This window comes from Antechinus flavipes, chromosome 3, assembly GCF_016432865.1.
Source record: "Antechinus flavipes isolate AdamAnt ecotype Samford, QLD, Australia chromosome 3, AdamAnt_v2, whole genome shotgun sequence".
Classification (NCBI taxonomy): Eukaryota; Metazoa; Chordata; class Mammalia; order Dasyuromorphia; family Dasyuridae; genus Antechinus; species Antechinus flavipes.
Window position 1 is genome coordinate 211739704 of NC_067400.1, and position 13402 is coordinate 211753105.

Genomic DNA, 13402 nt, shown 5'->3' on the forward strand with positions numbered 1-13402 from the left:
GGCAAATGTTTCATGTTTAATTGTCAATGATATTACTATGATTGATTTATGTAAATGGAGTCATACTAGGAATAGCCAAGGATTGAATCCCCCCACACATACCTCCAAGATAATAAAAGAGTGAGCTGTAGATACAGGGTCATGCTTTTGGCTGAGAATTACACTGACAAGAGTGGGTTTCCCATGACCACTACTACTCTCATACTACTGAAACCTTGAGAGAATTTGAGTGGCAATGACAGGGTCATAGCTATGGCTAACATCCATGCAAAAAATAACTCACTTAAACCTGCCATTGTGAGAGCGTGCTGGAATGACTGAATCAATCTAGAGAGGGTATGGGTACCCCTTTGAACATAAACTCAAATATTATATTACATAATGGATTGGTTCTAAAGAAGTCAGGCTAAGAGTGAGTGTGTATGTGTGTGTGTATAGAGAATATAAGATAGAAGCCAAAGAAAAATAAAATGAACTATTCATACGGGGAGGGAGACAGCATATACATTGCACTGAAATCCTTTAGGTAAAGAAAATTTAAGGAAGGCTCACATGTTTGCTATAAGAATACTACATTATAAGTGCTTTTAGAGCAGAGATTTTGTTTCATTTGCCTCTATATCTTTCCAGAGCATAACAAGATGTTACTGTATATTATTCAATTAGTATTTGTTGAAAATTGAATCCCTAAATTTTAAGTTATTTTATCTGAATTAAATATCCTAAAGCTGTATTTTATTTAAATTCATAGCCTATACATGTTATGAAACAAGCATCTATCCAATTCACAACATACTCTGTCTACTATATTTGTTTTATTTTAAAAATAGAGTTCAAACATTAATTTCAGTAAAGTGCCAACATTTACACAATGTGCTACAATTTTTTTTTTAAGTTGACATTGTTATGCTGTCATTCCAAAACCAAATTAAAATAGATCTTGTATAGTTCTCACATGGGTTCACTTTTAGCATATCCAGGACATAAAATTAATTATATTCTAGTGGTAATTAATTTGGGATCTGATTAATGTCACCCACTATAGCGAATATTAGCTAGCCTCTAGAATAAATGTTGGAAACTAAGATTCACAAAATACTGTTCATGCAAAATTAAAACAAAAGTACAATACTGAACTTATGTCATGGTTCAAGATTTCTCATCCATTTGGTTTCTCACTTTTTCCAATCCAGCACCCGCAAGTTAAAATTACATACTGAAGTAATCATTACTCCCTGAAGTTGGTGATACTGTGCTAAATTTTCAAATTTGTAGCCTTTATAAGACTGAAATACATTGATAATTTCCCTTCTGTCAAGACTGCAGGGACTACTCTGTTTCCTGTGTGGTCATGCCCAACAAATTATTAATCACCAGCATATTAGAACCTGCCAGCATCATGGTTCACTGGCTTAGTCTTCAATGCCTCATGGTCAACCTAACACCAGCAAAAGAAATTAGAGCAAAATTTGAGAACAATTCTAGAAAGATTGGTTCTAGAAGAAAAGTCAAACATCAAGTCAGTTTTTGAATATAATCTAAATTGTTCTCAGAAATTTTATCTCACAATCAAATAGTACACAATCTTTGTTTCCAGAGAATTCATTTTTAAAGAACAATTTGCTTGTCTGCTTTTGATTTACCATTTGTTTGTCTGTGAATGGATTTCTTTAGCTGTAAAAAAAAGAAAGATGGGATTGATCATGGAAGTGACCTTAGAGATTATATAGTCCAAACCTCTCATTTTATGGTTGAGGAAAATGAGAATCAGTGAAGATAAATGATTTGCCTAAAATCATAAAAGTAGCAAGTAGCAGAATTAGAATTTGAATTCAAATCTTCTGACTCTATTGTACCACAGAATAGGGAGAGAGGCAGAAAATCTAAGCTGGGGAGCCCTGCTGCTAGTGTATTTATTCCATAAAACTCAGGTAAAACAATCAGATCACTCTTGCAAACAAATCTAAAAGTCTTTGGTCCTGCAAATGAATATATACCAGTTGAAAAAATATACATTTCCCTTATATGCAATTATTAATACCACTGACCCACTTCCTATAACTGTTCCTTTTATCTCTAGGCTAATAGGATTGAAATATCCCTTTTGTCTACACAAAGTAGCCCCAGGATTCTCCCACCAACTGGTAACACAACAATAATTGAATTATCAATGTACATTTTCAAGAAAACAGAACAGAATAGCCAAATTGTTTTTAGATGGTACAGAAAGGCAATTAAGCTCCCTCTCATTATTTACCTTAACCCAATTATTCTGATCCTGGGACTGTTTTGGGGAGTGATTAAAAATCATGATTGAAAGGAAACTTTGTGGTATAAATAACAGTAAAATCATGAGTCCAATTTCTAGTACTTATCCTACTGAATTAGAATTAAATTTACTAAAAAAGTAAATTTTATAGTTTTAATATTTGCATATATTATCATTGTTGAATTTCACTTTTTAAAACTACAATAAACTAATTAGTTTTTAAAAGTGATTCTGGATCACAGAAAATCAAAACTCTGACTCACTCTAATTGAGCAGTAAGGATATGATCTGAAGAGTGGGAATAATATCATGTACAAGACAAAGAAATCAATCAGCTAAGGACTTTTCTTTTCTTTTTGGTAAGTCAACTGGAGTTGTTAACTTGTCCAGGGTCACAAAGCTAATAAATGTTAAGTGTTTGAGATCACATTTGAACTCCTAGCTAGGACCTATGCTCTATCCATACTGTGCTCCTCCCAGCTAAGGATTTTCTGCCACTAACTTTACTTTTCTTCTTCTATACTTTGAGATACTTTAGTTTATCCATTGCTGGACTTAAACTCCCCATGATAAAAACCAAACTTTAAAATATTAAGTATGGACACTTTTTGTTGTTCAGTTGTTTCAGTCATATGCAAATCTTTATAATTCAATTTGAGATTTTCTTAATAAAGATACTGAAGCAATCTGCCATTTCTTTCTCAAACTCATTTTACATATGAGAAAATTAAAACAAACACAAAGTTTTTAGTGTTAATTGGCTTCCTCAGAGTTACACAACTAGTAAGTGTCTGAGGCTAGATTTGAACTGACTTTAAACCAGGGACTCCATCCATTCCACTTACTTTCCGTGCAAACAAGTTTAATACATAACAACTTTTACAAAGGCAGTTATTGATGTGACTGAAGATTACCGAGGGAGCAAAAAAATGGACCTTTTTCACAAAAAAAAAAAAAAATTTTAAAAATGTTTATTATCTAACTCTTGGATTTTCTTTAATGAATTAGTTTTCTGTTACTTTGTGAGGGGTAGGGTAGGAAAAAATCAGGATTGACTGATTTGTGTCAGTGTAATATGACTTGAACAAATTGAACCGAAATTTTCAATGTTCCTCTGTCACCTGGAAGCCTCGCAAAAATACACTCCTGACATGTGGATTTGTTTTTTTTTTTTGTTGCTGTTGAGGCAATTAGGGTTAAGTGACTTGTCTAGGGTCACACACAGCTAGGAAGTGTTAAATGTCTGAGACCACATTTGAACTCAGGATCTCCTGATTTCAGGGCTGGTGTTCTATCCACTCTGCTACTTAGCTGCTCCTTGTGACATGTTTTTATCCAAAGTGAAAAAACTTATGTCTAAAACCAATCTGAAATGCCAAGATTGTAGATTCTGTTCTTGGAACTTAAGGCAAAGTGAGGGAAGAGGGCAGGCATTAGGGACAACTGAAATGTTCATTCTTCAAAAAGACTGTGTCATAAAAGAGTAGGACTGGATCCAGAAAAGAAAAAGCCACAGAAAAAACAAAAAGGGTGACATGACAAGCTCCACCTAAAATGAATGCACCATCATTTAATCCCTAAGACATCTTAACTCCTTCTCCCAAATTGTAGGCCTAAATGGGAAAGAAAAAGTACATTTACATTCCAAGGTAAAGACAAATGAGACTAATGTTTTGGTAGCCAGTTTGAAAGAACATGCTAAAACTGCTTCTTTAGGTTATATCCCAGAGAGAACAGAATGGAAAAGATTTATTATCTATTTAGTAGGGTTTTGATTTTGTGGGGAATTTTTTTAAGAGTCAGAATGGCTTTCCATTATGAACCTTTATTCTATTTGACTACAGTAATTAAAAAGATCTGGTGACAAGAAGGTATTAACAAAAGCTAAATAATTATGATTGTTATATACCCCCACTTGGAATTTAGGACAAGTTTTTATTGCATGCTAGTGGCCAAAAGTATTTCTACTGACCCATGCTGAACTGAATTGTATTCAAGAAGATTTAATCAAGAGAAATAATGGAGAAATTAGGCTAATGCAACTCAGATACAAATAAATCATCAGTTTTGTTTCTTTGTAAAGACAGCAATGAAATCCAGTCAAAATCAAGAATACTTTCATAGTGCAGTTTTAAGATTTAAGTCTTGCATAGAGAAAAAATTCACTCTCCCAAACATCTTTGATTTTAACATAGCTATGGTAATGGGCGAGGCTACAACTGGGTGACCAAAATAATTATATGTGAGAAGACAGAAAAAACAAAACAAAACACTTTTCATGAGTGGATTTCTTTCCATATTTACAGCTTTAAATCTCTTCAAATTTAATTTTGAAAACAAAATAAATGACAACTGTCTTTTTATGATTCAATAACAAAGCAACAAAACTTCAGTTACAAATAAATAAAGAGGTTTACATACTTATCCTCTTTGCTTTTGAATTTGAAGCTTCACATTTGTTCCTAAGTTAAGGCCTCCCACATGGTCCTCTAGATTGATATATTTCTCTAGTATTATTTTTCCTCCTTTGCCATGTATAGACCATACTATTTATACGTACCTGGGTACCAGTTGAATTGTTAGTAAACACTTTAGGGAAACACAGTTTGAAATTTGTAGAGGGTTAAAGTGCTAACCTATATACCCATTTAATAAATGTCTCATTCTTCTTCAACTCCTTTCAAAGTTTTGTTCCATGCTGCTCCCTGTGTAAAGGTTTTCATTTTGGTTTGGTGGCATTTTAGTTTCTTTTTAAAAAAAAAAAAGTCAATGCAACCTTTTTTTGTTCCGTTTTTCTCCAAAGTAATATTCACATGCCTTAGAAGTAGGAGTGCCCTAATTAAACATGATGGATTCAGGGTCCTGATTCGCCATCTGGGCCATATGTCTTAACACATCCTTTTTTGTTATGATGCCCAGCAGCCTCCTGAAACAGGAAAAAAGAAAGAAACAAGAGGTCACTGATAGCTTGCTAAACTCCACTGAAAAAATATAAAACTTGTTCAGAACATAGAAGCTGAAAACCAAAAGTATTTTGGTTCTATTTTCTGTATCACAGGAAATACCAAGTTTGGTGTTGACATCAGAACATATTACTAAATGAGCTCAAGTTCTTAAGCAAACTGAGGAAAATTGAAAATGCTGCTTCTTGACTTTTCCACTAAAAAAAAAGCATCAAATAAACCCCAGAGAATTATCAAGGAAACTGATTCAATTCACAGAGCTTAAATAAAGTTTCAGGCTACATAATAAGCTTTCAAAATCAATAGCATTTTATATGGCAATAACAAAATCCAGGAATGGAACAGAAAGGGAAGTATCATTTGAAATAAATATAAAATACATAAAATACCTGAGAGTCAATCTACCGAAGCACAGTCAATGGTTGTATATGTAAAATTACAAAACACTCCTTTGAGGAATAATGAGGAATTCAAGTAATTGAAGAATTACTTGGCACTAAGTAGCTGCTAGTGACAACATTACCAAAATTAATTTAAAGATGTAGTGTTGTGCTAATCACAACTAGCAAAGGAATCCTTTTCAGAGCTAGACAAAATAAAATAAAAATTCACTTGAAGAACAAATGATCCAGAATATCATGGGAAATAAAAGGGTAAGGCAAAAAGAACTAAGTAGGTAATAGTTCTTTCAAAATACAAATCAAAACAACTGAATACTAGTTTAAAATGATAAAGTAGATCAATAGAACAAAATAGACAAGGGAGAATCACAAACAGTTAAACTCAATAATCCAATGTTAAATGAATGCAAAAGTATTAATTATCCAGGGGAGAAAAACCCACTATCAGATAACAATTGCTAGGAAAATTGAAGAGTGGTAAAAATTAGTTTTAGATCAATAGTTATACCATATACCATCCCCTCAAATATATTATATATATGTATTCACATACATATTAATATGCATACACACACATGGTTGTTATTCAATCATGTCTAACTCCTCATGACTCCATTTGGGATTTTCTTGGAAAAAATACTAGAATGATTTTCCATTTCCTTCTCCAACTCATTTCACAGATGAGGAAACTGAGGCAGACAGGGTTAAGTGTCTTGCTCAAAGTCACACTGCTAGTAAGTGTCTGAAGCCAGATTTACTCACAAAGATGAGTCTTCCAGATTTCAGGCCTGCTACTCCATCCACTAGCAGATACATACATACATGTACATACATAACTAGCTAGATAGACAGACACACCTGTGTGTCTGTGTCTGTATATGTATATGTAACAATAGATCTGAATATTAAAGATCACAAAAAATAAAAGAAAAATATTTTTCATAGTTATGGGCAAAGGATAAATTTTTAATCAAACAAGGAAAAGAGGTGATTACAGAAGATATAAGAGCTAATTTTGATTACAAAAATTGAAAAGTTTGAGAAACTACATTAAGAAGAGAAGTGATTGACCTAGAAAAGAATCTTTGCATCAAATATCTCTGCTATAGGTATCACATTTAAAATATATAGAACTAAGAGAAATATTTAAGAACAAAATCCATTGCCCAAATGGTCAAAGAATATGATGAAATAATTTACAATAGAATGCTAACACTTATTAACAACTGTATGAAAATAATGTTTCAAATCACTAACAAAAAGAAAAGCAATTTAGAATAACCCAGATATTTTTCTTTATATTCTCTTTATACATTTAGCAGATTAGCAAAGATGAAAAACAATGGGAATTGTCAAAGTTGAAAACTGTGGAAAGATGGGAATGCTACTATATTATTGGCAGAGCTGTAAATTAGTACAACGATTCTAGAAAGCAATATGGAATTGTATAAAGTGACTAAAATGTCCATAGCTAGACATATGCCCTGAGAAGTAAATAACTAAAAATAAAAGCCCTGTATGTACAACAATATTTATTGCAACATTTTTTTTTTTGATGTGGTCAAAACACTAGAAATAAAGTAAATCTTTATTGTCTGAAAAAAGAGTTAAACAAATTGTAGTATGTGGATTTAATAGAATAATATAGTACTATAGGGGGAAAATGATATGTCATAGAAGCATAGAAAGATTTCTATGAATCTGATGCAGAATAAAGACAAAGGGAAAAAAACCCAGCATATATAATTCAGAATCCATGGAAATGAAAAGAACAAACACCTAAATCTGTCATTATAACGACCAAGTTTGGCTCTGAAAAAGAAATGAGAAAATGTCCCTCAGAAATAGAGGACTATGAGTGAGGAACACTGAACACAAACTATCATACTTGGCTGACATGCTGAATTTTGTTGTTGTTGTTCAGTTGTGTGTGATTCTCCATGACTCCAATTGGAAAGTTCTTGGCAAATATATTGAAATGGTTTGCCATTTCTTTCTCCAGCTCATTTTACAGATGAGGGGATTAACTCAAAACAGAGTTAAGTGACATGTCCAGGACCATATAGCTACTGTCTGAGGCCAGATTTGAATTCAAATGAGTCTTCCTGATTTCAAGCCCCCAATACCCTAAGCACTGTACACCTAGTTGTCCTTGATGTGTTGAATAATTTTGTTGAACTGGTCTTACATAATAAAGCTATCTTATTGGGGAAGACAGAGAGAAGAATATCATCATCAATAAAGGCAGTGTAAAAAATATCAATAAAAATTTTAAATATAAAAAGAAAAAAATGGTAGAATCAAATGCCAATCTGCTTGCAGAAAATATAGCCTTTAAGGAAAAAATAATAGGTTTGAGGTAAATCTAGAAGACACAGAATTGCAACAATGATTATATGTGGGGATTAAGGATACAGATAGAAGGAACTCCCAAGTAAACTGTCTTTATCAGTGCAGATCACTGTCTTTTCTCCAATTTACACTCTTCTTCATCAGTTACCTATAAGCACAGAAAAATTAATTGATTTGCACATAGCCAATGTGTCAGAGATTAAGATTTGCACTCAGGTTTTTCTAACCAAAAGGCCAACTCTTTTATTTATTATGTCATATATACATATATACTGTAGCATCATTTGAATTAAAAAGTGGCAGTAATGATACTTCATTGTTATTTTTACAGACTTCTCATTTGATCTTCACAATAACCATGTGAAGTAGGAAGATATTATAATTCTCATTTTATGCTTAAAGCATATAGAAATCAAAGTATTTCTAAACTTAGGGGAAAATCATACCAACACACACACATACTATGCTAAGTCAAGGAATTTCTGGACTGCAACTTGATAGTCATTTGGGACCCAATAAAAGTTTCTGGCAGCTCTGAGAGCACCCCCTCCCATTTCATTCTCCTTTCCAAAGATCCCTGTATGCCTTTCTTCCTAACTTTCATTCTTTAGGATTGGGCCCGAGATATTAACTAAAAGTAGATGGAAAGATAACAGAAAAAGATAAAAAATTCTTAATTTGAAAGCAACCTATGCAGGCCCATGCATATCATTTGTAATACTTAAGATCTATTTAACTGAAAAGCTTAAGGCTATAATATCACTGGAGGATTTAAATAATAATAATATCAATTAATAATTTTATTCTTTTCAATAGTTGAATAGAAAGAATATGAAACTGAGTCACAAAGATGGGAGTCAGTGTGGTTCACTCATTTCCACAACTCATTCAAAGCCCCACAAATTAGCCAATAAATAGTCTTTTCAATTTGAGCAACCCCAATAACACTGAAGGGGCAGCTAGGTGAATGGCACAGTGGATAAAGTACAGGACCTGTAAACAGAAAGACTCATCTTGCTGAGTTCAAATGTGGTCTCAGACATTTACTAACTATGTGACTCTGAGCCAGTCGTTTGACCTTATTTACCTCAGTTTACTCATCTGTAAAATGATCTAGAAAAGGAAATGATAAACCATTTCAATTATCTTTACCAAGAAAATCCCAAATAAGGTCATAAAGATTCGTACATGATTGAAACAACTAAACAGCAAAAAGAAACCATACTTAATATTTTAAAGTTAGGCTTGCCAAGAATAACCCAAATGGGTTCTTAAAAAGTCAGGCACAAATGAACAAGGATGAGTATAAATGGGAGTCCTTCACTGTTGAAAGGGGATATAATCAAGATAAAATGCAAAACTAGAAACTCACAATCTTAGAAGAATCAGAACTATAGAAATATATCAAGTAGGAGTAGATTGAACATAATGAAAAAAAATAGGTCAAATATTTCCCCACAAAATGCTCATCATTGCATAAGTGCTACACCTAGACTTTATGCATGGACTATTTAGGGAAAACTTTCACATCTGCAATGAATGTTTCATACTTTTCAACTTGGGGAACTTAAAAATTGGCATGAAAAAGCCTAGATCTGATTCCAGTAAACAAAGCCAGTTCCAGTGTTTGTCAAAATATTGAAACAAAATACCTAAGGGAAGTCAGAAGTGTTCCATCTTTTCACTCATTTTTTTCAGTCTCCAAGATCTATTGCTATTGAGAAACAACTCATCCCCCCTTACTTTCCCATCCCTCACCTCCATTCCAGGTCAAGAATGAACAATGGCTATTGTTATACTTAGACACAATAAGGTTTATTGCTTCAATTTGTCTCTCAAGTTTTCACTACCCATTATCTTTTTCTTAGATTTAGTTGCTTTAGGAGTTCAATTTCCATAATAATAGTATCTATCATCTCAGTCATTCAGATAGAAGGGAATATTATTCCCAAAGTGCCTAGCCAAATAAGAGTCTTTTTAATAACAGCCATAAGCTTGCAGAAACCTCTAAATATCTGTATTTAGTTCTTATACTTCCTTAGTGACCATATTTGAACTGTTGAATACCTACCCTATCCTGAAAGACATATTAATCCAGAGAATAGGTATTCCAGGTTGTGACTAAAGGAGTCTGTGTCATCTTTAGCCATGGTCCACAAATAATCTCTAAGGATCTTCCTTGGGTCAACTCAAAAGCCTATGTGAGTCTTAAAAATCAAAAAGGTTTCCTTGTTTATTTGGCTGTAGGTACCCTCCCATTAGACAAAATGAGACCTAGGTCAGAAGATTCTCTCTATTCATATATACAACCCTCAAGATAGCTTTAAATTTTACTTACCACCTAAATTATAGTGAGATACCTATAATTTTCCAGAGTTTGGGAATCTGCTCAGTGTATAACATTTCTCACATGGCCAAGCTTCTTTTTTTTTTTTTAATTAAAAAGAAAAACAGAATAAGAAAAACAGAAAAGGAATACAAAATAAAATAAAAAAACAAAAGAGAACATTGTCATGTATCCAACAAAATACCAAGAAGGATTCAAAATATATAACATCAAATTACCAGATCAAGAAAGTGTATGTGTGTATGTATACATATTAATAGAAGAAATTATATTCATGAATGTCCATTTTTTCTTTACTTCCTTGTAAATTGTTCTTTTGTTCTCTGCTTCACATCTTATTTTATTCTTTTTCCCCCATTCATTTCCCAATCATTCCCAGCAAGCTATAGTTAAGAAAAAATATATTTATGTATGTGTGTACATATATATGTATATATATGTACACACACACACAACACACACACTCTTTTCTATCCCTGCTGACTTGGCTTTAATTCTGCTCCTTAACTTGCCTTGCTAGTTATTACTTAACTTTCCCACACTTATCTTCTTCCCACATCCTTTGCTTTCCCATCTGCCCATCCTTCCCCTTTTATTTCTTTATAGATTTTTGGAGGGTGCTATACTCTTCATGTTATATATGTAATGTTGCCTATTAAGCTCCTTCCTGATGTGATTAAATTTTCAGAATTACAAAGACTCCCTCCCCCTAAGGCCTCTGTACCTCATTTGTATAATATAATTACTATTTTTACCTTAACTCTACCAATCTTTCTTTTGAGCTACCCTATTGTTGATATGAATCTTAAACATGTATATATTTCCCATGTAAAAAAATTAAGCCATTTGTCCATGTTCATTGAAATTGATCTTTGATATTGGTTCTCATATGTTAAATTTTCTATTAAATTCAGGTTTGTTTGATAGAAAGTCCTGAAAAGTTGCAAGCTTGTTGAAACTTCATTTTTTTTCTCATTAAATATTATGGATAATTTTCCTGGATATATTTTCGTCCACAAGCCTAATCCTTTTGATTGCCAGTAAATATAATTCCAGGATCTGAGGTCTTTTATTGCAGCTGCTAAGTCCTGGATAATTCTAATTGCAACTCCAGCATATTTAAGTTGTTTTTTTTTCTTGTTTCTTACATAATTTTCTCTCTGATCTGGGGGTTTCAAGATTTGACAATAATATTCTTGTGTGTTTTCCACAAAGGATCCATTGAGTTTGAGATCTGTGGATTTTTTTCATTTCTACTTTCCCCTCATGTTCTATCACTCCAGGACAATTTTCTTGGGTTATTTCATGCATTATTGTGTCAAGTTCTTTTTCTTATCATCCTCTTGTTTTTCTTGTTTTTTTTTTTTTTTTTTTTTTTTTTAGTTTTTCTTCAATGTCTCTTATTTGATTAAAAAAAATTTTTTTTGAGTTCTATAAATTTTCTCTGAGTAAGGAGCCATTTCACATTATTCTTTGGCATAGAAGCTTTTTTAACTTCAATGTTCTCCTCTGAAGATAAACTCTAGTCTTCCTTATTCCCATAATAGATTTCTAAGATAGAGTTCTTTCTTCTTTGCCAATTCATTTTTTTGTTTTAATAAGGGGTGTTAATGTAAGCAACTTGGGATAATGCTTCAAACTTTCCTTCTGTTCTCCCTTCTGACCAGGAACTCCAAACCAAGAGTTCCATCCTCCAGCAAGTGCCCACAGCCAGCAGAGTACCTACACCTGCCCCAGCACTAACCAGGTATGCTGGCTCCTTCTCCCCAGGATCCCTGACATTCCTAATCCACTCCACAAACAGTCCTGGAAGCAAAATTCTCATTAATCCTGGCCTGGGGTCTTTCTGCACATCTGGTTAGGTTGTACTAAGATTTCAGTTCTGCCCCAAATCTTCTAGATTTTTCACCAGTCTATGTTCACCCTGAGGCACAAATTTGTTCTATTTGTGGGAAAAATCTAGAGAGCTTTAAATTTATCAACCTACTCTGCCATCTTCCCAGAATTCGCCACCTGAACAAGTTCCTAAGGGACTACTTATACAACAGTAAGGACATCCAAGTTACCATCACGGGGAAAGCATTGGTTGGAATTGGATCCACACAAGATCTTGGAACCCAAAGGAAGATGGGAAATCCTGGTTATACTACTAACTTACAATGTGATGTTGGGTCACTCACAACCTTTCCGATTGTGCTGCAGCCCCTTCATCTGTAAAAAGGGGAAATAGATTATCTCCAGCAGCCCTCTTTGTAGTGGCAAGGAACTGGAAACTGAGTGGATGGTCTTCAGCTGGGGAATGACTAAGTTATGTGTGGTATATGAATATAATGGAATATTATTATTCTGTAAGAAATGATGAACAGGCTGATTTCAGAAAAACCGGACAGATTTATATGAACTAACAGTAAGTTAGCAGAACCAAGACAGAATTATACACAGCAACAACAAGATTATGTGCTGATCAACTGTGATGGACTTGGTTCTTTTCAACAATGAGGTGATTCAAGGCCATTCCAATAGACTGGTGATGGAAAGAGCTATCCACATCCAGAAAGAAGACTATGGAGACTGAATGTAGATCACATCATGCTATCATCTTTTTTCATCTTTTTTTTTTTGTTTTTTGTTTGGTTGGTTTTTTTCTTTCTCATTTTTTCTCTTCTGATCTTTCTTATGCAGTATGATAAATGTGGAAATATGATCAGAAGAACTGAACACATTTAACCTAAATTGGATTATTTAGTGCCTAAGAATAGGAAGGGGGAGAAGGAAGGAGAAAAGTTTTTGCAAGGATGAATATTGAAAACTACCTTTGCATGTATTTTGAAAAATAAAAAGCTATTATTATTTTTTAAAAGAACAGATTACCTCTGTGACTGCTTCTAATTCAAGATATTATAAATATCATCACTTGTCTTCAAAGTATTTTTAAAATCTATTTTCTTTCTTCTTGTGTATGAACTCAGTGACAGATTGCCATCTGACAATCAGCCCAACAAAATATAAACAGACTAATAACCAGCAGGTTGAACATTTATATGAACAATTCTTTATTCATGCCAACCCA

At 33.2% G+C, this 13402-nt stretch overlaps 1 protein-coding gene across 2 annotated transcripts in view; it reads right to left on the bottom strand.

Moving 5' to 3' along the window:
- Positions 1-795: 795 nt before the first annotated feature.
- Positions 796-13402, bottom strand: part of CLCN4 (chloride voltage-gated channel 4) — a 113657-nt gene continuing 101050 nt past the window's right edge. The window contains exon 13 of one of the 2 annotated variants that reach the window (XM_051984541.1): positions 796-5195. In XM_051984541.1, the coding sequence (XP_051840501.1) occupies positions 5105-5195 (91 nt within the window). In that variant the 3' untranslated portion in view covers positions 796-5104. Of the gene's footprint in view, positions 5196-8024; positions 8134-13402 lie in introns of those variants that run through there. The other variant, XM_051984542.1, reaches the window with a different exon arrangement.